The sequence below is a fragment of the Musca domestica genome, unplaced genomic scaffold (genome assembly GCF_030504385.1).
Source record: "Musca domestica strain aabys unplaced genomic scaffold, Musca_domestica.polishedcontigs.V.1.1 6, whole genome shotgun sequence".
NCBI lineage: Eukaryota > Metazoa > Arthropoda > Insecta > Diptera > Muscidae > Musca > Musca domestica.
This window is the reverse complement of record NW_026712363.1, coordinates 25,018,736-25,044,967: the sequence shown is the minus strand read 5'-3', so window position 1 is coordinate 25,044,967 and position 26,232 is coordinate 25,018,736. Positions and strand designations below refer to the sequence as shown.

Below are 26,232 nucleotides of genomic sequence, written 5' to 3'. Positions count from 1 at the left end.
TTTAAATAGGAATTTCTGTTTATGTGGAATGAATTATAAATTGGTTTTAATTATTTGCATTTATTTAGCTCAGCTCTCTTGTATTATACCGTTTTATATTTGATCAAATATTTCCATTCCTTTTTGCCATGTATGCGCCTGTCGCCTATTGCATTGCATATTCTTATTTTTGACATTATGCGTTCTTGTGTGTATGTGTCACTGTTTTCTTCTTTTTAATACATATTCATTCAGTTATGATGGGAAAATTTCTATTATTTACGTTTTGTTGTATTTCTTTGCCCGGAATCGATAATTTTTTATGTATGTTTTGTTAGTTCTCTCTTTGTTATTTCTATTTATTCTTTAAGCTGCTATTTGTGATTTCCTTTTGTCTAGTGTTTTGTTGACATTCGACAACATATTAGTCGTTTTCTCTTTCTTTCCTCTTGCATGCATATGCCAAACTTCGTTTTTGACGGGCAACCATAGTTATTCTCTCACTGCCCTCTCCTTCTATTGCCATTTCTTAATTCCTTTTGACATTTTGCACACAATGAACACAATATGGCAACTTTGTGGTGCCTTGACAGACATGCCATAGTGTAATACACCATTTTGCCGTTATGGCATTTTTTTAACCGAGAAAAAATGCATTAAACATTAAGGTTTATTGAAAATTATTATCTAATTGCTAATAAACTGTTATATGCTTCAAAGAAATAAATTAGTACAGCTATAAAATATGTTTTTCGTAAAAATCAAGTAACTGCAAATTGCCGTATCTACATATTGACACAAAGAATGAGGTCTATTGAAGCCTTGTCTCTCTGCTCTAGGAAAGGATTAAATGTTGTGGAATTTTTACATATTAGGCATCAATAGTTAAGATCTTGTCGATCATGCCTTTAGGGTAGCTTGAAGCTGATGTTTTAAAAACAATTGTTTAATTATAATCTTTCTAATAACTATTTTTTTCTTTCTTTGCAGTTTGTGACTAAAACAACGATAACAATCGAAATTTAAACATATTACAGTAATATTGTTAAAATAAAAACAGGAGTAATAACAGCTACGAACTATAACAGCGATTGAATAGTTGTGGCCGCCTCATAAATACCACAAAGTCGTCCTGAAAGCCCCCCTCAATACACATAAAATATTTCGAGTGAGAAAACGTTTAAACAAACAACGATCGTCGTGGAATCATACAATAATTGTTGTAAACGTTTCCAAAGGAAACCAAAGAAACGTAAACGACATTATTGTATTAAGCGACGAATAATTACCACAATAGAAGCTTATAATACAAAATACTCTGCGACCAACAACAGCGGCAGCATAACTGGCAGTAATAGTAGCCCCAGCAGCCCAAAACGGAAAATTTTAAAATCCATAAAATTTAAAATTAAATTCAATTCCAAAGTAATGTTGATTGATGTGATGGCTAACAATGTAATGTTGTCCAAGTGTATTCAACGATCAACTCAACTAAAAAATTATTTACTAAAAGCTTCAAATAAGGACTATTGCTTTGAATTAAGCCCCCATGATTTTGGGGGCCCGCCACTATATTGTGTACAGCAGCAGCAGCAACAGGAAAAGGACCAACCACAACAGCAGCTATACCAGGGCTTGTGTCACGACGACAATCCTCACGACTTTTACGCCAAGATTCATATGCAAACGATTAATTTACAAAGGAAATGTCATAATTACAAATCTGGGGCCACAAAAAATCATGATAACAGTTAAGTGATAAATAAAGAAAGTATATGTTTGGAAAAGAAAGGCCAGAGAACTACAACTACAACAGAGATTGCAGTATAAGACGAAAAGAAAAAACTTAAAAAATAATTATAAAACAAAAAACTGAAAAAAAAATTCAAAAACTAAAAAAAAAAATTCTATTTTGCTGAGATAAAAGAGAACAGCTGCAACAACGCTTGCAAGAATCCCGTGCAAAGTTTTGACGGGAATTTAAATTTCGATATTTTCAAGGAGTTAGAAAAAGGTATGATATGTTTTGTTTTATTTACCGTATTTGTGCGAATAACAGTATATTTTGTTTATAACAGAAAAAAAAAACGCAAATTCAAATCCAAATCTGGATTTGTTCAAAATAAAAAAAACCAAAACGAACTTTGTCACTGGAACATAATGTACTAATGCTGATTGTTGTAAGCAAAATAAACTGTGAATTACTTAAGCACAGCTACTTATTTGACGATAACTTTCGTTAATCAATTGCATTAGTTTACAAAGTGTGTGTGTTTGTGTTTTTAACTAAGAAAAAAAAAAAGTTTTTAATGGATATCACGTTCTAGATCGCCCCCAAAAAATAAGTGACACAACACAACATTTTGTAAATTAATGTAAAGTTAAAGCAAACTCAAAATCTGCTTCCTCTTTCTGCATAATTTTGATACTAACTAAAAACAAAGAGGATTTTATAACAGTTTCGTTATACATACTTCACAAGAATAATGCCCGTGCCGTCTTCGGGTATTATTGTAGTTGAGAAACCAAACACTGCTTCAAATACCAGAGCCAGTACTACTAACTCAAATAACAGTATCATCACTAATTATCGTCACCATCATCATCTTCATCCACAATATAAGCATCATCACCCTCATCATAATAGTAGTTATCATCCACAACGTATCAATCATTCTCATACTAGTACCACAACAGCCTTACAAGCACAACAGCAACGACAATTGCCAGAACAAGAATACCAAACAAAATATTTAGAATATTATGAAGCTAATACCAATTCACAATTATTGTCTCAACAGCAACAATCGTCGTCAAATACTCCTGGTCCTTTATACCAGAAACAACAACAACAGCAGCACCAACAAATCCGGTCTAGACAATTAGATCGAGGCAAAGACGACGACGAAGGAAAAGGAGGATTGCATACAAAAACAACGTCGTCATCATCTTTATCATTGACAACAACGTCAGTGTCAACCTTGACCTTCTCCTCAGCGTCCTTGACGACGACGACGACGAAAGCAACAAAACCACAATATTTACACATACCAGCTATTAAAGCCGGGCCCATGCCACATACGAATAAACAGCAAATCCCACAGCAACAGCATATAATTCAACATACTTTACATAACAGTAGCAACAACAACAACAGTCAACAACAGCAGCAGCAAATTGTACATCATACGCCAACACAACAACAACATGTGCAGCAAGTTCATTTGTCTAACAATACAACGACTGCAGCACAACAACAACAACAACAACAACAGCAACACCCACATTTACAGCAAAAACAACAGCAAACTCAACTGTCGTCGAGCCAGCAGCAACACAAACACCAAACCCATATGATACAAGTGTCTGAAGAATATCTCGAAAAGCAGCAGCAGCAGCAACATCAGCAGGTGCAGCAGGCTCAAATCCATACAAAACAAAATCACAGCACCCCCTCTTCCACCAACATGATGATATCAGCAAGCGGAGAGGTTATACAACAACAACAAATTTTCAAAATTGTCAGTACCGATGCTGCTACCGGAAATATGATCATTGATACAACAGCTGCTGGTGGTGGTGCCGGTGGGGGTACTACACCGAATTCCAGTGCCCCATCTTCTAACGCCTCAGGCACATCCAAAGTTTTGCTAAGCAATCTAACCGTATTATCCAAACAACAGGGGACAACGGCGGCGGCTCAAACTCCATCTGGCGGTGGGGGACAAACCATCAATTTTGTAAATACCAAACATTTGTATAACGCCACACCCAATGCAAATCCAGGCGGCAGTGGATGTGTCAACAAACAAGCAAAATTTACCATGTCCTCATCCTCTGCATCCACGGGAAATCTTAGTAGTCTTGGCAGTTTTAAGAGCACACCCTTGAAACAAACCACAAATATGCAATATATGCAGCAGACTACTGGAATGATTGGAACTGGAAGTCAGCCCAAGATTAGTATGATGGGTAATCGAAATATGCAATTGTTGGGAACCACAACCAGCAACAGTGGCCCTGGATCTAGACTAATGGGCAACCATAGCGGTGGCGCAATACTGACCAACAACGCCGCTGCCACAGCTCAGACAATGGTATTGCAACAACCACATAAATTTTTAACTTCAAATAATGTGGCAGGCTCCAAAACAACACTGGGTATCACAGGCAGCAGTAATGTTATCAAGAAATCTACAGGTGGTACACTAAGAATGAACAATAGCAACACATCTTCCTCATCCTCCTCCTCGTCGTCATCGTCGTTGACAAATACGGCATCAAGTAAACTATTGGGAAATTTGCATGGATCCTCATCGGCGCAAGGTGTCAAAACTTTTATAACACAATCGACCGCTAATGTACAGCTGGGCTCCTCATCTATGCAGCAGCATCACACCAAGGGCAGTGGAAAGTCGAAATTTGTTAAACAATACAACAATGCTATTATAAACAGTGCTGGCGCTGTGGCAATAGCAACACTGCCCCACCAACAACAACAGCAGCAGCAGCAGCAACAACAGCTTCATCAAAGTTCTATTGGTGGCAATACTAGTGTTGCTGCAGCTGGTGGTGGTGGTAATGTTGGTATAATTGGTGGCCAACAATCCCCTCTGCATCAGCAGCAACAACCGACCTATTTGAATCATCATAAAACATCAGTGTCGGCGTCAGGAGCAGCAGCGGCGGTTATTGGTGGTGGTGCAATGGCTACAACAAAATCCAATAAACTAAATTCCAAATATGCAGGAGCAACAAATGTGGCAGCTCAATTGCCAGCCGGTACACAGTTGCATCAGAAAACAGCCATACCAAATTCCACAACGCCGCAACAGTATCAATCATCTGCAAACAGTAGCAACAACACCACCACCACCAACAACAACAATAGCAATATTAAGTTTGTAAATGCCCAAGGCACCATAATTCAACAAACGCAGCAGCAGCAAGTGACGCAGCCTCTAACACCACAAAAAATACAAATAAAGCAACAACAGCAGCAACATCATCAAAGCTACGACAATTTGATGGAAGCAAGTAGCAACTTTTCTTTGCAACAGCAGCAACAACAACATGGAAGCATGCAAACGACATCTAATAGTAACAATGGATCCTCTACAGCTTCCTCCAATGCTTCGCAATTAAACGATGATATTATGATGGTCAATGGAACGCAAATGACCGATGAACTATCGGCACGTATATTGCAGAGTATGTCACAAAAATCCTTCATCAATCAAAGATATCAGCAGTTGCAGCAGCAGCATCAAACTGTTGTCTATCAGAAATCTCCCACAAACAACAACAACAATAGCAGCAATATGTTTCCTCCGCCACAACAACAGCAGCAACAACATAGTTCTACAACTTCTCCAAATGCCTTAACACAATCACAAGGCTCGTTAACAGCAGCAGCATCGTCGTCATCATCGCCAATATCACATCATATGCAGAATATTTCCAACAACGCCACCACCAATCATTCGAATATTTTATTATCGCCCCGTGAATACACCCTGTATCCGACTGTAATTGGTTCACCTCAACAACAACAACAACAACAGCAGACGTCGCAGGTGTCCCAAAATCCATTAGCATCACCCAATCAGTATGCAGTCTCCTCAACATCCTCCACTACATCATATATTACCAATAGTGGTAGTATGGCCACCATAACACCGCATTCGGGAAATATGACAGCCACCGGTATTGTTGGATCACCAGCAGCAGCAGCTGCTGCTGTATCTTCATTATCATCATCACGTGTAACAACGCAAAGTGCACCCAGTTCGCGTTCTCAATCAATGGAACGCAAGCTACATGAATCCTCAATTTCACGAAAATCTTCGGAGTATTATAAAGTCAAGTGAGTACAAAATTTCTTCATTTTATTAATTATTTGTAACAACCATTTTCAAATTTTTCAATTCCTGATTATTATCTTTTGTTCAAATCTAAATCATATTTTTTGTTTGAGAATGAATCTATGTCCAATTCCCTTGTTATTAACATTTAAATCGTTTTAAGAGCTCTCCACCATGGTGCTTAAAAAGTTATCTGACTAAAAATATTAAATTTATGAAAAAGTAATTAAAAGCATCGAGTACTTACTTTGAATAAAGCATAGCTATGATTATACCCTCAGCCATATGGCTAGAGAGAGGGTATATATAATTTGATACGGCCAAAACGTGCCTCATAGAAATAACGGTCTTAGACCATAGGTCTGTTTGAACCAAATCCGTTTCAGGGCATTTGGTGTCGATCTGGTACTTCCCCCACAAAAGGTTAAAATTTTCGAAAAAAAAAAAATATTTTACTGCACAGAAAGAGAAAGGACAATCCGATTTTGCTTCGACTTTGCAAATCCTAATATTTACATCAGTGATGAGGTGCGAAAATGGGCAATATCGATCCACTCCATCAAGTACCTCTCCCAAAAAGGGTTAAAATTATGAATAATTATAATTCTCATAATTCTCTTCAAATTACACACATCACAATATTTTTTATTATCCCAAAGCTTGGTGCGAAGATGGAATATGTCGGTTCACTCCTTCTGGTACCTCCCCCACAAAAAGGGTCAAAATTTTGAATAGTCATGAAGATTATAAAACGCGAAATTAATCGCCGTTTTCGCTTAAACTTGGAACATTTCAATATTTCCATAAATACAAGATCTCTTATGGAGATAGTAGAGATCCGACCATTCCTTCTGGTTCCTCCCCCAACAAGGGTCAAAGTTTTGAATAAATATAACGATCGTAAAATCCGAAATAAGCATCCAGTTCTCTTCAAATTACACACATCATAATATTTTTATTAACCCAAGGTCTGGGGCGAGGATGGAATATATCGGTCCACTCCTTCTGGTACCTCCCCCACAAAGAGTCAACATTTTGAATATTCATGAAGCTCATAAAACGCGAAATTTATCTTCAATTTCACTCAGTCTTGGTACATCTCAATATTTCCATCAACACAAGATCTCTTATAAGGGTGGTAGATATCAGACCATTTGTTCTGGTACCTCCCCCACAAAGGGTAAACGTTTTGAATAAACAAAACTCTCAAGGAACTCTCAAGGAATAAGCATCCGGTTCTCTTCAAATTACACACATCACAATATTTTTATTTACCCAAGGTCTGGTGCGAAGATGGAATATATCTGGTACCTCCCCCACTAAGGGTCAAAATTTTGAACATTCATAAAGCTCAAAAAACGCGAAATTTATCTACAATTTCACTCAGACTTGGTACATCTCAATATAACCTATCTTACCAGAAGTCAATCGGACCAAAAGTCGTTTGAGCCATCAATATTTTAAGAAAGTATTGTGTTTTCGATTGTTTCTTCCCCATGGCGGCGATGGAGGTTTCACAAGTTCAGTTTTTATACCCTCCACCATAGTACGGAGGGTATATTAAGTTTGTCATTCCGTGTGTAACACCTCGAAATATACATTTTAGACCCCACAAAGTGCATATATTCTTGTTCAGCATAAAATTCTATGTCGATTTAGCGTTCCGTCCGTCTGTGGAAATCACTTTAGCTTCCGAACGAATTGAAGTAGATTGATAAAATTTTACTCAAATGTATATAATGTCTTCAGGACTTTTGGTATTGAAAATGGCCCATGTAGGTCCACGTTTTGGTATAGCCCCCATATAACGACCCCTTCCGATATTCGGTATTTTGATGATTTTAGCTACATTATTCACTGGAATTGCTTCAAATTTGGTATTTGTAGTTCGTAATGGATACTACAGCCTAAAACAGAAAATTATCTGTGCAGGTCCACGTCTTCGTATAGCCCCCATATTCGGTATTTTGATGATTTTAGCTACATTATTAAACGATTTTTTTTAAGTTACGCATTTGAATATTGTAATGGCTTATGACAAAAGTTACCTATGCAGGTCCATGTTGCATATAGATGCTAATATAACAGCTACACTCGGTATTTTTAAGATTTTAAACAGAATTTTATTGTTTTTGAGAATTGCCAAATTTGTTCCAAATGGTGGAGGGTATTCAAATATACAGATTTTTTACTTGTTTAATTTTTTTTTTTGTTTTGAAATATGTATTTATTTTTTACATTCTTGATTTCTTTGCTGCATACCTTTCCTTCCTGGTTTATTATTAACTACTAATTTAAAAAAAAAAAAAAACAACCTCAAAATTTTGTTCTTTCTTTTATGACAAAAAAAAAAAAAAAAAACTATTTTTTTCTTCTATAAATGTTTTTTTTTTCTGTATAACTTACATTCCCTCCTTTATAAGTATATATATTCTTGATACCCTTAGCACTCACGAACGTCTATTAGGCTGCATGTTTAGTTTTGATTCCATTAAAAAAAACGTGTGTAATTAGTTTAAAAGATTATCAAGAAAAATGTGGCATTGTGACAGCAGCAATTCCTCCAACACAAGCCACAAGTCATACCCACTCATTGGCGTCCAATTCAAAAACAACAACAACATTAATCGAATTTGTTATTCCTTTAACACCAAACCCCCTCTATTCCATTACTCCCATCTCGCCTTCTTGTTCTTCATCATTTTCATGTACAACTAGCAGCAACAATTCATTAATTAATGTTACTATTCTTTTCTCTCTCCAATATTCCAATTACAATATGTCCAACACCACAACCACCTTCAACACAACAACAACAACAATGTCCAAAACCAACAAAAACAACAATTATCACAATAATAGTAATCACAATTCCCTGCGTGGTAGTCATAGCAATTTAGCAACAACTTCAAATGTTGTTTCATCGGCGTCGTCGTCGTCGCCGTTGTCCTCATCATCATCGTCCTCACCACACGCTTTAGTTGGTGTTGGAGCAACAACAGGAACGAATTTAGCTGCATCGGCATCCTTATCATCTCTAAATACTGTGGTCTCCAATAACAGCAGCAGTACTTCTTCACTACCACCCCGATCACCTTCGATATCATCAACAACACCCTCAGCTGCGGCTACACATTTGTTAGAATCCCCAATCCAACTGGGAGCTTTAAAATCCATGTCCACAGCTGCGGCGGCGGCATCAGGCGCCGGTGGCTCCTCCAATAGCAATGATGACGATATTATTGGTGAAGAAATACGACCCTTGTTGGTAGAAACTCATGATATACGTTTGCAAATATTACATGCTGTATTATTGGATCATACCTATGTCAATCGTATGCCTTTGGAATTGCCAACAACATTTGCAGTTCAGCAGACACCCACATCGACGAGTATAACGAATTCGACAGGAATTGGTCAGCAACAACAGTGGTCATTGGGTGGTATAGGTGCTGTGGCCACTGCAACGGCGGGCTCAGTGGTTGTAAACACTAACAACATCAACAATAATAGTAATATGGGAGTCTCATCGACACCAGCTTATCCTATGTACAGTTCACAATGTAAGTCAATTCTGATTGGGTAACGTCCGCAAATTTCATAATTTTTAATCTCTTCCTTTTTGGTTTTTGTTTAGTATCCCGTCTGCAGCAGGATGATGATGCCTACTCGGCCATAAGTAATAACTCAAGACCAGCCTTGGGGGACATTGATCCCGGCGAGGAAACTGAAACAGCTCCTGAAGCCGAAGCGGAAGATGATTCCGTTACCCGTTGTATATGTGATTTAACCCATGATGATGGTTATATGATATGTTGTGATAAGTGTTGGTAAGTATAGTCAGAGGGGAGATGTATTTCCCCCATAACTTTCATATCATAACTAATTCTCATTATTTCCTATCACACAGCGCCTGGCAACATGTTGACTGTATGGGCATTGATCGCCAAAACATACCCGATGAATACCTATGTGAATTATGTCAGCCTCGTCAAGTGGATAAAGCACAAGCTCGTGCCCTGCAATTGCAAAAACGACGAGAACAATCACAGTTGATGGCCCAGGCAGCAGCGGCTGCTGCCGCCGCCGCTGGTACACAAGGTGCAGCTGGTACTGCAATCAGTGGTGGCATAAATGCCTCATCAAATCTCATGACAGATGTTTTAGCGGGACAACAGCGTCTGGGAACTGCTAGTGGTGGAAACTTTGGTATGGGTACCACAAATCTAAATGATGCCACAAATCAACTTGGTGGCACTCTAAAGAAAGGTGCAAAAATGCTCAAGAAGGTAAAGGAATCTGGTAAAAAGTCGAAAAAATCTGATAAATTATCAGGTGTTGGCGGCACTGCGGCGGCATCAGGCGCTGTTGGCGGTGGGAAATCAGGCCGTAAAGAAAGCAAAAAGACCACAAAACGCAAGCGAGGTGGCGGTCATGATGGCAGCTGTGGTAGTGGAAATATGACAGCGGCAGAAAAACATGCCGCCCTCATGGAACAGTGGAAAACTAACTATGAAAAGGCCGTCACCAATCACTATTCCCCGGAATTGAGAGCCCGCCTGCATGCCATTACCAAACAGCCATTACTTTTGCAAAGTATTGTCAATACCGAAAATCCCCTACTCAAGGAGTACAGTAATGGTAACCTGGAATCTAAGGTCCAGACAATTCCTCATGCCGGTGGCAGAATCTTGGTTAGTACCATGGATTTACCACCGAATACCCCGATATGTGAGTTGAGGGGTAAGTACATGCTTACCACCCAATATAAAACTCAAAACACTTCGGTAAACATGAATTGTCCTCCGCCGAATAATTACCAGCTTAATAGTTATAAACCACACAGAATGCCGGGTCGTTACATATTTTTCTATCAGCTGCAAGGTGCCGCTGAATCGGCATTGTCACCAGCATCAAGTCAATCTCCCGCAAGCACCACCACAACCACCATAAATCCAGATGGTAGTGTAACCACAACCACCACACCTGCTCAATTAAGTCCGCCGCAACCAGCGGCGCTAATGAAGGGTCCGGAAATATGTGTCGACACTCGTACATATGGCAATGATGCTAGATTTGTGCGTAGGTCATGCCGTCCAAATGCTGAAATACAACATTTATTCGAAAAGGGTACCATCCATTTATTCATAGTCTCGCGAACGGACATCAGGAATTCGACAGAGATTACAATTCGCCATGAGCCACACGATTTACACGCAGTGTTAAATAAAAAGTCCAATTCCATGATTATACAACCCACAAGTACGCCATGTGCCTGTGGCCTTAGCAAGGATTGTATATTTGGACCACCGCTGCCACAATTGCCGCCGGCGGCAAAATCGGGACGAAAATCGTTATCCTTCAGTGGTGGTGGCAGCAGTTCGGGCAATCAAACGGCCAAACAACGAAAAGCCAATCAGCAAAATCTCAATCGTAATCGTTCGACATCCTCAAGTGGTGATAGCAACATGGGAGTGGGCAATCAGTTATTGTCCACGGCGCAAAGTAACATCAACAACAGTAGTCCCACTCCAACGGTGGCGCTAAGTCTTAACAGTCCCAACAATAATTTGTTGACAACAAAAGTTGGTCCGGTAATAATGGGAGGTAAAAATTCTCTAACAGTGGCAGCCAATAATGGTCTCATGCCATTGACAGCTTCGTGTAACAGTAACCTGAGCAATGCATCGTCAAACTCCTCCTCGATGCTGACAAGTTTAATGCATTCGGATTCGGGTATATGTACATCATCATCATCGCCTTCTGTATCTATACCATCACCAACACCACATATGCATTCGCCCATACAACAGTCTCACCCACATCTGCAACAACAACAACAGCAACAATCACAATTGAAGCCAATGCAGGTTGTGCCACAGCAGCAGCAACAACAACTCATGCAATCCCTGCCTACTCCATTGATTCTAACAGCCGATATGCAGCAGACGCCGCAACAGCAGCAGGGTCTGCATCAACAATATGAACAACAAGCAAGTGTGGCTGCTGGGCCCCAGCAAGCTATTCCTCAAGTGGCACTGCAATCACCACAACTTTCCTCAATGCAGCAACAGCAGCAACAACAACCACCTCAAAATATGGCGACGATAGCAGCAGCGGTATTGATTCCTCAAGAAATGTCGAAGGATCATTTGGTGGCAACCGAACCCCAATTGCCACAGGCTACTGGCACAGGGGGTCAATTGTGTTTGATAACGCAACATCAAACACCACCAACCCAGGTACCGCAATTAACATCTCCACAAACCAAACAACAACCACAATTGCCAAATTCTTTGCAACACCATCAACACATTGCTCAAGATCTATCCCCCGAAGCATCAATTGCAGCAACGGCCTTGCAGTCCTTGAATTGTGCCGGACAGGCAAATCATACGGTAACCACCCCAATAATAACAGAACACTCCCAAGGACCACAACTTGTTATGGCCGCTACAACAGGAGGGGCTACAAATGTGGGAGATACTTTAGTAACACCCGCCAATTCCAGTAACCCTCAATCCTCTGAGGTGCAAGAAACGCTTCAAATTTCTCAAGAATTACATACTTCAATGGAAACTACTTCATCGCCTCAACAGAATAAATCTCCGCAAAAAGACAACCACCAACAGCCAGGACGTAAGACCCCTGCCAAATATGGCCGGACCACTAGTTTTTCCGAAGATAATAGCGGTGATCAGCAGCATAATGATGACACAAACGTTAGCTCTGCCACACCGAATTCCTCTTCCACACCCAAAGAGAAACCAAAGCTGTCCAGGGAAGATCGCAAAATGGAGGCTATTTTAAAGGCTATCGAAAAAATGGAACGCTCACAGCAGCGCAAGCAGGAACAGAAACAGGCAAAAAGGCAAAATTCAAGTGGAAGTCACAATACGACACCTACTTCGCCAAATAAAACCTTCGATTCGGCTGACAGTTCGGGTACAAAACGTTCCAATTCCCATTCGGCAACGAGAGCAAAAAAGAAACGTAAGGCCGGCAGCAGAAGTTCTTCGCATAATAATCAACGAAAACGCAGACAAAGTCGCATCAATAGTCAAGAGTCGATTGAGGGATGTGCTGGTGGCAGTGGTGGTATTGCACATGATCATGATGCCGCTATTACCTCAGAATCGGATGGTTGTGCAGCAATGCTCTCCCCACCCATACAAACTATGGCCTCGACAAGGAAAGAAGTTAGTCCCAAGTTGACACAGAGTCTGCCCGTCTGTAGCGAGAGCAACAATGTACCTAACAATGTAGATCAGGCAGCTGGACTTCTAATGGCTTTTGCTAATCCAATTGTGGCTAATACTGAACCTCAAACCACAGCAACGGCGACGCAACAGGCAGTAGAACCTCAATCCCCACAAAGAACGACACATTATATGCTAAGTTCTCATGAGGCTACCGCATCACCACCACCCACTCCACCGTCCCATGTAAGCAGTGCTTGTTTGCTAATTGAGGCTGCCGTGGGTCCGTTGGAAACGAATTTGGATGGTCATGCGAACGATGCTGAATTTAAGTATCCCCTGCAAACTAAAACCAAGAAGTTAATGATGAACAATTGGTTACATAGAACAGAAGAGGATACATCGGCGCCAGCTTCTTCCTCAGCGATTCAACAAATATCACCATCACCTGCTGCACCACAATCCACAACCACCGCCCACGCTGCCGCCACGGGTCTAGACTCCTTGGTACAGGCTGCCTTATACGATGTCAATCAGTCGAATCAACAAACGCCCCACGATAGAGATATGCCCCAAAATTTAAGTATTGTTGCCCAGCGTGTGGAAGAGTTTATCCAACAGACGGAGGGTGGACCACCAACACCGCCACCCACTAAACATTCCTATGAATATGAACAGCAGCAACAGCAAATGTATGCAGCAGCAGTTTTATCGAATCCAGCTGTTGATTTGTCCATTAAACACACCGACATTAGTGACAACAATGGTGGCGAGCTTACGAAGTCTTCCACAACTGAGACAGCGGCAGTGCCTCATAAAAACTTACACTTGCCTTTACAGGTCAGTACTTGCAGTAATAATTCGTCGGTGAAAAAACGTTGGTTGCGCCAAGCCATCAGCGAAGAGACCCACGAAGAGGCTCAAAACAGTAACAATTCATCTACGATGTCAATGTCGCCATCACCAACAACGCCCTTAGTTATGTCAGCGGCGGGAATTCAGTCGAATTTCAGTAATTCTTCGCAGCAGTTGCAAGGGGGCACAACGGCACCACCAGCTTCTTCTCCAGCCCTGAATAATGTTCCAAATGGTTTTACTACACCATTGAAGAAAAGACGTCTTTTGCTAACTGATGATCGAGAGGAAGATGAAAGTATAGCTGCGGCAAGTTCTAATTCAAGTGGTGGCGATATTGCCATTGATGCCAATACAACTTCATCATCCATTGTAGCAACTGAAACATCTGGGATTGTCAACCAATCGGAAGAATATCCCAAAGAAGCGAGAGAGGAAAAAGTTGAACAAAACTCTCAACCTTTATCACAGGTATATCCATCACCTTCATTCCCTGTTAAGGCGGAAGAAGAGCATACAACTCAGGATTATGTTCTCGAGGATGCTCAAGAAGATGTTGATGTAGATGTTGAGAAATGTGAACAAAATGATGTTCCCAATCCACAAATGATGGCCTCAACTGAATTGTTGGAGGCAGAACAAGATGTGGATGTAACCTCAACGCCATGTGAAGAAGATGACTCCAAGCCAACTGATATCGTTACAAAACATGAGCCACCAGAAAGTACTGAGGAAAGTTCGTACATTAAAACTGAATTTAAAGAAGAGGCAGAAGAACACCTGGAGCAGCAGGCGGCGCATGATGAGAACATGGGAACGGAATTCAATGATCAGGAAGATGATGTTGATATTTTACGATCTCCAAGCCCCGGTCAGGAAATGATCAAAGCCGAAGATAATTTAGTTAAAATTGAACCCGAAGATACCAGCGGCAATGAGGATGTTAAAATAGATGTTGAACGGGAGGAAGAAAGTATGGCAGCAGATGATGTTGTTGTGCCTCAAATATTAAAACAAGAATCCAAAGAGGATGAAAAGTATATGCCGCCGCATCAGGAAATAAATGTAACAGAAGTCTATCGTTCACCGATCAAGATCGAGGAATCGGCTCAGGTGAAGGAGGAAAACAGAAAAGAAGATATTACTTTGCCAAAGGAAGAGAGTAGTACGGAAAATAAAACAAAGATTTTGGATTATATTGATGGTGTTGCCACGACAAAGACGGAGAGCGTGGAATCGAAAACAGAAATTGATGCTGAAGAACCAAAACCGAAGAGATTTAAATTGGAGGAAGCGTACACTACTACCACCATCCTAACCACGGCAACATCTTCGAAAGAAGAGAAAAAGGCTGGAATGGGAAATGACATTAAAGTAGAAGATGAAACACAATCCATGGTTGAAAGTTCGTTAACATCCAAGAAAGATGTCATCAAGGTGGAGAAATTCAAAACGGAGGACTCCCCTGCGGAAGAAGTATCTTCATCCACATCTTCGGTGGCGAGGAAAGTTACCAAAGTTGATGCTGATAGTAGCACAACATTGAATTATTCTACAGGTGGACCCGATAAAGTTACGCCTGCCACACCATCGCCACCCATATCCACTTCCAGCAACAATCAAGTTTCTTCATCAGCTACTCCCCCTTCGCTACATCGTAAGGCCACTCTAAGTGATGATGATATTCAGGCACGTTTGCACAATTTCCACAAGGAGAATATACTATTCCTTCAATCTCGAAATAAAAAATCGAAATTAATCAGTATGAGCTCCTGCCTGAATAGTGTCAGCAATGATATGCAGAAACAAAATCATAAGAACAGCAGTAACTCTTCCTCCTCATCATCGGGCAGTAATCATCATCATCACAACCACCATCATCACCACCACAGCAAAGACAAAAGCGATAAAACGTCTTCAAAATATAAGAATTCCTCTTCCTCATCTTCTTCGACAGGCGGAGGATCGTCGAGTTCGAAAAAAGCAAAGCTGCACAAAAGGGAACGAACAACCTCGAGTAGTTCGTCGAACAGCCATAAAACTTCGTCCACAACTTCGTTGTCACAGATATCATCCTCAACGGCAGTGGCAAATAAAAATTCAGTGGTCAACTCGACGTCATCGTCCTCGTCGTCATCCTCCTCTTCGTCTTCTTCAAAGAAATTGAAGTCTTTGAAGAAATCTTCATCCGGTTCTTCGACATCTTCGAATAATTCAACATTATCATCCTCTAATTGTGGTTTATTATCCACAGCAGCATTACAAAGTTCTGAGGTGGGCAAAGATAAAACTTCAAGACAGAGAACAACATCGTCAAGCAGTAGTGGGGCCCCAACATCATCGTTGACCCCTACCACCACATCTCACCCAGTGCCATTTGGTTCGAACACGCCCACCACCATCACCACCAAGAAAAAACAATTGAATTTTGAGTTGGAGCTAACCAAGGATATGCATTTGGTTAACAGTGTAGCGGTGAATAGCGGCGGTAAGCATAAGAGACAGGATTCAGATAGCAATGGCGGTAGCCATAATTCTGCCAAAAAGGCACGTAAAGATTCATCATCAAAAGATGAAACGAAAAATTCCCATAACAAGAATCACCACCACAAGACGTCTACAATGTGCGGCAATTCTTCGGCGGCAGAAAAATTGCAAGAAAAGGAAGATAAGAAGAAACCACCATCATCAGCTTCGCCAGCTCATGTTGCTGCGGTATCAATCGCTTCCGGTACAATCGCCTCAGCTAAATCATCAGTTTCCCTGAATATGTCATCATCATCTTCAACACCCGCAGTATTGCAGCCGCAACAACAGTCTTCTGAATTCCCAACCAACAATGCCAGTCATGGCTTCTCCTCCCACACAGAGGAACTGAAAAGGCTACCAATACCATCTCCAGTGACAGCCATGGCACCTGCCATAAATATTTTAAAAGAGCATCCCACATTACCCCATTTTAATAATGTTTTATTGGCTCCACCAAATCCATCCGTTCCTCCCACTGTCAATGCAGCAGCAACTCTGGCGCAAATATCAACCCCACCTCCGCCTGCTGCGGTTGCATCTTCTTTACCATTGACTCCAATAGCGGGAGTACAAAACATTCCAGTTCATGTAACCAACGCCATGCATTCGCCGTTAGCCCACCCTTCAGCAGCTAATCCGTGTTTGGCAGGTCCTGGCAGCATTTCATCACCATCTTCTGTTTCGGTCGCAGCTCTATCTTCCACTTCCGCCACCAATAATCATTTGCCCTTCTTCAATACCATTTATGGTAAACTTTTGGATAATCCAAACACTACTCTATCATCATCACCAAGCTCATCGGCAGCAGCAGCAGCAGCAGCAGTTGGAAATATACCTCCTGTCTCATCCACGGGAGGTGTACTCTCCGAATATTTAGACACCAAATTGAAGAGTTTAAATAGTTTGGGTGGTTATGTAACACATACAGCCCTATTTGGCCTGAACAACACACCCAATAAAGATATGGGCTCTCTAACAAAAGAAATAAGCTGTGAAATGCCAGCACCACCGGTGCCAACACCAAATTCCAACTCCTCCTCATCATCATCAGCAGCATCCGGCACTTTGTCGTCAGCGACGTCATCATCATTGTCGTCACTAACATTAAATGCATCAACATCGCCTGCCTTGAAAATTCTTACAAAAACAGCAAGCCATGATCCGCGATTAAATCCACAACTGACCGCCCCAGAACCACCACCTCAGCCCAAACGAAAACTTTCAATAAATGAATATCGCAAACGCATGCAGCAAACCACAACCAGCAGCACGTCGACAAATGACATGCCATCAAGCAATAGTCTAGTTTCCACACCAACCACCCCTCCAACACCCCTAGAATCAATAACACCACCACTACCCCCGCCGGCAGTTATTAACAAGTGTACACTGAATTCACCGGAACGTTTAACGCAATCCGTCGATTCACAAATACAAAAGGAAATTACTGCCTCATCATCGACATCTGGTGGACCCTTAAATGCCTACGATACGTTGAACAGTAGCAACAGCAGTTCCACCAGTAATAGCAGTCTATTGAATGATTCGCTTTTGAAATCGTCTTCCATAGCTGAAGAGGATTCTACAAAAGGTATGTTTTACGGCTGGGATATGAGTTGGACCTGTTTTTTGTTATTAACTTTGTTGTATTTTTCTTTACCGTTCTAGGACAATTCAATGCCGCACCCACACTCCTGGAAAAACAACAAGAAAGTCTTTGTGCTCGTTTGAAATCGTTTAAAGAAAAACAAGGCTTGGCTTTGGGAGTTGGCGCTGTTATTGGTATTGGATCAGGTGTTGGAAGTCTGGGTGTTAGTCGTTCAAGATATTCATCGTTTAGTGAAACGACGGGTCTAACTGAATTTTCATTTAGAAGAGGAGGTAGGTATTCGAAAATCATGACTAGTAAAAAAATGTAGGGTTTTAAAAAAGGGTGAGATAAAAAACTGCAACAAAGTCAAAGGCCATAATTTTTACAATTTTTTTTAATTTTATTGAATGAAAGCAAAATGTGTCGGAAATAGCATCAAATTTTAGAATAAGTTTAGATTTGTTCGAATTGGTCATCTTTGGCACGAACTATGGCCTTCAAACGTCGCACGCTGCCCGAATATTGCTCTGCGGCATTTTGGCCCATTCCCGGCAAAGCGCTTGCTTGAGGTGATCGACACTTTGGTATTTTTTAGTGCCAACCAACGGTTTGGTATCCGGAGATTTTGTTGGCCATTGTGCGCTGGAAAAGAAGCGAGGAACCTCATTTTCTAACCATTCTTAGGGGGCGCGTGCTGAGTGCGATGGTGCTGAGACCTGTTGCAATGTCCAAGGTCTGCGTGCCCAAGGCTTTAATACACCGTCCAGAATATTTTCGAGATAATATTCGGCATTTATTCTGATGCCACGGTCGATTAATACGAGCAGAGAGCAACCATCGGCTGTTATGGCGGCCCACATCATCACCATGGCCGGCGCTTGAGTTCTGGTGGCCAATCGAAGGTGCACATTTTCAGCTGACCTCTTTGCTGTACTCATCGGAGAAAACCAAATTCGGCAAGTCACCATTTTCGAAGCAACCACAAGCGAAGCAACTCTTTGGCTCTTTTGAGTCTATTTTCTTTCTGTTGCGGTGTAAGTTCTTGCACTGTTTGGAATTTCAATGGCTTTTATCCCGAGTTAATTTTTCAATATTTGCCGAATGGAATATTGCGATATGTTCGGCTCACGAGCCATTTTTCGACCACTGCGACGCGGGTTTCGATCAAGTCGCTACTTTACTTTTCGAACCATTTCTGCTGATGTTGTTGTTTTCTTCCGTCGACTTCCTTGACGTCGGGCTACGCTACCAGTATCAAAAAAAAAAAAAAATGCTGGAGTGCTCTAACGATAACCATTTGTGTTTTTCCAGCCAAATATAAAGAAATCCCACTATCACGCTTGAATTCCATAACGAATAACTTTTTTCTGGAAAATTCTCACCAAAATGCTTTTGTACGCTTGTAAACAATATAATGAGCTGTCACTGGAATAATTTCAACAGTTGTCGGACGAGTGGCTTAGAAATGACAGCAGTCTGAAGTTGATAGCAGTTTTTTCATCTCACCCAGTAGATTAAAACAGAACTAGAACGTGGAATTCTCAAAATAAAAATTGATATTTTTATATATTTATTAACTTGGCTACCTTGAAAAATATTTAATCTGAAATCTGTTAATTTTTTGTTTTCCTCTTTCAGATGATGACGACATGGGCATATTGGGAAAACGTAATCTTAGTATTTCAAGCAGTATTGGAGGTGGTGATTATTTGGATAATTGTTTGGAAGAAATATCATCAACATCAACATCAATGTCCTCATCCCGCGAACCCAGTCCCGAACGTTACATACACACAACAACAAATCACCATCATCATCCGCAGCATCAGAATCAACATCATGGCAAACATGTGATAACGGCTTCGGCCACAACAGCCCCCAGCAGTGGTAGCAGTAATACTGGCGAAAAGAACAGTAGCAGTACAAATTTAGAACGCAAAAAGAGCGTGGACATAGCCTAAGAAGAGGAGATTGTGTACGCCGCCGTCCCTCCCCCTTCAACAATTAATAATTAGTAACAAATTGTTCTAACGAGTTGCTCAAAAACTATTTCAGTTACGAACACAAATTTGAGTTACATGCCAAATTATATTACTTTGAGAGATTTATGTTTGGTTGTTGGGAAACAAACCGGAACAGCATAATGAACATACAGGGATTGTTTTAAAATACAAAAGATGAAAAAAAACTTGCATAAAGTCCATATACATACACCCTGAAGTTGGGACCGTAGAGGGGTTTTAGCTTTGTGTGGTGAAAACCTTGTTCTTATTTTTGAATATTTAATATTTTTTGCCAAATGTGTTACAGAACTAAGGTTAGCCGCAAACGAGTTAACACCCCACCCCACCCCACACACACTCACATATTTGATTTTTTGTTTATAAAATGAAAAGCAAAATACTATACACTTGTACATACATTTATGGAATAATGTAAAAATAATCTTATGTTTAATTCTAAAATTTATTTAAGTTTTATAATCTTTAGTTTTTCATAATACCCTTTCTTACTATGATTTTTCTTTTAATTCTGTAAAAATTAGCATAGAAAAAGAAAAGAAATACAAATACAATTCGTTAGAAGATCGTATAAACGATATTTCTACCTACCACCCATATCCTCCTTACCCCTTCCCATAAATACACAACATACAAACAAACCCACAAAACAAAACTGTAAATTATCACATTTAATATTATTCTTATTAATAGTTTCTTTTTTATTTAGTATGTTTTCTTGCGGAGAGATATTTAGTATAGTTGCGTTAAACTAGTTTTATTACTAAAGATATATACTGTAATACTTTTTTCATACATACAACAAACACACACACACCTACTACACACTCTCTTTTTTATTTTTCTTATTACCCCTTTTTTTGTAAGATTTTAATTTTTTATTATTATTTAAAACAACAAAAAACAAAAATAACAAATAACATAATTTAAATATTGGAATTGTGTAACAAAACATAAAGCCATGATTGAGTCATTATTTCAAATGGGATTTTTCCAGGGTTACATATATTTTCGTTTGGTTATGTTAATGGATTTTTTTCTTTGAACCGCTTTGTATTGTCTTTAAATTTTCTTATGTTTATAATTGTTTAATTCTGTCGGGAAGTTCTATCGAAAGTTTTGGGCTCTTAACATAAAAATATGTCTGGTTATGGGGAAGGCAAAAAAATAATTTTGAGTAGATAAATATTGCTCTCATTTAAGGTTTGTTGTTAATATTTATTCATTTGTTTTAACGTTTGGTGCCCAACTTCCTCCAGTTCAAAGTAATTGGTAACATTTACAAATTATCATTCTATGGAGGGTATATTAACTTTGTTATTCCGTTTGTAACTCCTCGAAATATTCAAAATAGACCATACAAAGTTTATATATTCTGGAACACCGTAAAATTCTAAGGCGATCTTGCGATGTCAGTCTGTTGTCTGTCTGTTGTAATCACACTATGTTTCGAACGAATTGAGATAGAAGGCTAAAATTTTGCATTCATGCATAGTTTACCAGTAGGCAGGTTAAGTTCGTAAATGGGCCATGTCGTATCACCCCCCCTCCCCCATATAACGTTATTTACATTATTTACCGGGATTATTTCAAATTTCGTATTTAAAGTTCGCAATAGGTATGAAAAACAGTTTTGTATGGAGGTCCACGTCTTCGTATACCCCCCATATAACGATATTCGGTATTTTGATGATTTCAGCAATATTATTTACCGGAATTGTTTCAAATTTCGTATTGGGGGATGTTAATGGTTACTATAACCTATGACAAAAATGTTTGTATGCAGGTCCACGTCGTCGCATAGCCCCCATATAACGGTACCTCCCTATATTCGATATTTTGATGATATTAGCCAATTTTTTTCGATGGGATTGTCTTAAAATCCACAAAAGAAGTTCCTTGTGAGTACATTACCCCCTGGAAGAGAATTGTCTAAATAGATCCACGATATTGTATAGCCCTCATATAAAGATACACCCCGATATTCGGTATTTTGATGATTTCAGCCAAATTTTTCAATAACGGAATATAACGGTGACTCCCGATATTCGGTATTTGTTTGAAATTTCGTATATAAAGTTCGGAACATTTACTACAGCCTATGACACAAATTGCTTATGCAGGGCCTTGAAGAAATTAAAATATACAAACATTTTTTTTGTTGGAATATGTTTTTTTGAAACATTAAGATATTTGACATTTGAAAAACTTTCAAATTCTTAAAAATCTTTTTATTTTAATTTTTGAATCAATAAAATTATAAATTAACTAACGGTAGATGAACAAAGAAATTAAAATATACAAAAATATGATTTTTTTGTTGGAATATGGTTTTTTTTTGAAACTAAGGGTGAGAGGAGAGGAACAAAAAAGTTTTAGGTTGACTTTGTTCGATTTTGGCCCTAGGCTATATTGTTCATTTCCGAAGAAGCCAGCCGATGACTTAAGCCAGCCAAATACGAGCTTTATGTATTCCCTCCCTAAGATTTTTGACATTTGAAAAATTTTCAAATTACTTCTTAAAATTTTTCTTATTTTATTTGGAAAACAGAATTTAGACAGTTCATTCTAGTTACTTTTATGTAGTTTATATATTTGGTAATAGTCCCATGCCGGGCCTACATAAGGTTGGCCAGAAAGCCCATCTGACAACCAACCAAGTTTGTTGTCCAAAACACAATTCAAAGAGAGTCAAATCAAAATAATGAAAAAAACTATTAAGTTTATTGTCAAATCTTTGTCAAAAGTAGTCTTCCTGGCCGACCTTATGTAGGCCTTGGTCCCATGAAAGCAAAATTCAGGCCTTTGACATTATCAATGTTTGACGGAAAATGCCAAACATAACCTTACATTTTTTAATACATGTCTTCAAATGTAAAGTATGGACAGTACATTGCTGTTCTTTCCATTGGATAATATAATTTGCTATGGACCGGTGGGAACTTATTTAAAAGTAGTTTTCCTGGCCGACCTTATATAGGCCTTGGTCCCATGAAAACAAATTTCAGGGTTTGGCATAGTTAATGTTTGGGAAAAGGTGCCAAACATAACCTTACATTTTTTAATACATGTCTTCAAATGCAAAGTATGGACAGTACATTGCTCTGCATTCCATTGGATAATATATTTTGCTATGGTCCGGTGGAAACTTATTTAAACGAACCAAAAAACGTCATAACATCAATTTTAAAACTTACAAACATTTTTTTTGGAATAAAAACAAACATTTTCAAACAGAGTATAGACATCACATTGTGGTTCAAAAAATTTGAATTTTATTTGAACGATATTTGAACATAATTATTTTATTTACAATTATGTAGAATAATTATTGTTTTTAAAAACTTTCTGCCTAAAATGAAACTTTATGTTACTTTCAGGCGTCAAAAAAATGATCAAAAAAATTATTTTTTCATTTTTTTTAATAACATCCATCTGTTTAAGTTATTTGTCAAAACTATGAAAAACAACATTTGAAAACCAAGAGTGTGAAATTTTTTTAGATAAAATATCTAATTTTTTTTAACAAAATACTTTTACTTTGTAATAAAAGAAGCAATAATGAAATAATTTTAAATAGATAACAGAAAAATATGTATAAAAATCTTGTGAATATGTTAATACATTTTTATTTGAAGCTGTTAATATTTCCATTTATTAAAACAAGAAAAACAATATTTTTTTTGTAAAAAAATTATATATATTTGAACTAATAACCAATGTGGAGGTGAGATGGTGATCTTACAATAGTTACTGTTTAATATCTATAAAAAATTTAAATAAATATTACAATCCTACTATATAGTATTTATTTTAAACATTTTTTATTATATACATTCTTAAGTATGTAAATAAAAAAAATTATTTAAAAAAAAAAAAAAGATAAACATCCTTCAATATTAAATTAAGCTGTAAATAATGATAATTTTTAACATAAAAAATATAAACTAATATTTAAAAGAAAACAAAAAATAGTACAAACCGAAATATTGGATACCACATCAATATATAAAATACATAAAAAACATACTCCTTTTTTACAAAAAACAATTAAGAATAATAAGAAGAAATCCCCCTATAAATCAACTTCTCTCTCCCCTCTTGCCCCCAGACATGTGAATACTTAATACCAAGCGCCGAAAATAGTTCTAAGTTTTTGAAAAAAGAAATATCCTTGCAGTTTTTAAATTAGATTATAAGAATAATGGTTTTATTCCTTTTTTTAAAACAATTAGACATAAATTAAACTATTTCATTGCTCATATTCTCACACTCTCTCTCTCCTTTAATCCATAACCCATACCTTTTCATTTACACCACTTTTTGTTTCATTCTTTTCTATGGCAAAGTTGTGAAATGTATATTTTAAGGAATTTGAAAAAAAAAAGTATAAATTACTTTATACCAACTACTTTATATAGCAAGAAATAATATATAATTTTAGTTTTACTACTTTTTGCTAGGTTAAGTCATTGAATCGAAGTAAATGAAATCGAAAAATACGCTCCCCCCCATAAAACTTGTAAAAATTATTCTTAACTATTATTACAACAAGAAGAAAAAAAAAAATACCACAACAATGAAATATTATAATATACTATAAAAATGTTTATAATTACAAAAACACAAACAAATTATAGAATAAAACATGGTTTTATTTTTTAATTGAAGTTATATAAGAGAAAAAAAAAAAATACAAAAACAAACAAAAATTGTTTAAGAAAAAAAAATAATAAAGAAACAAAATATGAAATAATTATTTAAAATGTATTTTCCTATTTAATATTATCCAGTTCGAATAGTTCGAATTTTATTTTTATACCCTCCAACATTCTATGGAGGATATATTAACTTTGTAATTTCGTTTGTAACTACTCGGAATATACATTTTGGACCCCTACAAAGTATATATATATTCTGGATCAGTGTAAAATTCTAAGACGATCTAGCGATGTCTGTCTGTCTATCCGTCCGTCTGTCTGTTGTAATAACCCTATCTGTTGTAATAACCCTATCTTTCGAACGAATTGAGATAGAAGGCTAAAATTCTGCATACATGCATAGTTTACCAGTAGGCAGGTTAAGTTCGTAAATGGGCCATGTCGGTCCACGTTTTCGTATAGCCCCAATATAACGCTACCTCCCGATATTCGACATTTTCATGATTTCAGCGGCAGTATTTACCGGAATTATTTCAAATTTCGTATTTGAAGTTCGTAATGGATACTACAGACTAAGACAGAAAATTGTCTGTGCAGGTCAACGTCTTCGTATAGCCCCCATATAACTGTTCCTGCCTATATTCGGTATTCTGATAAGTTTTGCGACATTATTCACCGGAATTATTTCAAATTTCGTATTTGAAGTTCGCAATGGGTACTACAGCCTATTACAAAAATTTTTGTATGCAGGTCCAAGTCTTCGTATAGCCCCCAATAACGGTAGCTCCCGATATTCGGAATTTTTAATGACTAGCGACAGTATTTGCCGGAATTATTTCAAATTTCATATTTAAAGTTCGTAATGGATACTACATTTTTTTTTATACAAGTCCACGTCTTAGTATAGCCGGCCCATATAACGGTAGCTCCCGATATTCGGTATTTTGATGCTTTCAGCAACATTATTCACCGGAATCGTTTCAAATTTCGTATTGGGAGATGTTAATGGTTTTTGCGACATTCTTCATTGGAATTGTTTCCAATTTCGTATTTGCAGTTCATAAAGGGTACTACAGCCTGTGCCAAAAACTTCGAGTATTCGGTATTTTTAAGATTTTAAAAGAATTTTTAATACATTCTATTTTTTTTCGAAAATTTCCATATTCGTTCAAAATTGTGGAGGGTACTCAAAATTTGTCCTATTAGGATTCATTCAACCAGATTTATAGCGCGTTTAGATTAAAAATATTATCCGGATTAACCACATTATAAGAGCTTATTGGTTAATCCGGATTTGTTCAATCAAAATTACCATGCAAAGATAGATCTTCTAACGACCTGATAGATTTGAAATCCGATGCGAAATCTACCAGAGAATCTACCGAAAAGTGGCTATCGTTGGAGCACTTCAGCATTTAAATGTGAATAAATCTTTTGTGTCTCGTACCATCGCTCGTTACCGTGATACTGGTAGCGTAGCCCGACGACGTCAAGCAAGTGGACGGAAGAAAACAGCAACATCAGTAGAAATGG

At 38.3% G+C, this 26,232-nt stretch overlaps 1 protein-coding gene across 1 annotated transcript; it reads left to right on the top strand.

The window, feature by feature from the left end:
• Nucleotides 1-2,025: 2,025 nt before the first annotated feature.
• On the top strand, nucleotides 2,026-24,550 carry LOC101898081 (serine-rich adhesin for platelets). Its single transcript, XM_059129156.1, has 7 exons — nucleotides 2,026-2,159; nucleotides 2,781-5,845; nucleotides 8,706-9,406; nucleotides 9,481-9,673; nucleotides 9,754-18,017; nucleotides 18,095-18,307; nucleotides 19,656-24,550. The coding sequence occupies exons 1-7, from the start codon at nucleotides 2,148-2,150 to the stop codon at nucleotides 19,976-19,978; spliced, it is 12,771 nt and encodes a 4,256-aa protein (XP_058985139.1). The 5' UTR covers nucleotides 2,026-2,147; the 3' UTR covers nucleotides 19,979-24,550.
• Nucleotides 24,551-26,232: the final 1,682 nt, after the last annotated feature.

Bases quoted from the DNA above. Each gene is read 5' to 3' on its own strand.
- LOC101898081 (XM_059129156.1), top strand. The intron at 5,846-8,705 runs GTGAGTACAAAA...TCACAATAATAG, and splicing joins TCGGAGTATTATAAAGTCAA to TAATCACAATTCCCTGCGTG. The intron at 9,407-9,480 runs GTAAGTCAATTC...GTTTTTGTTTAG, and splicing joins TCCTATGTACAGTTCACAAT to TATCCCGTCTGCAGCAGGAT.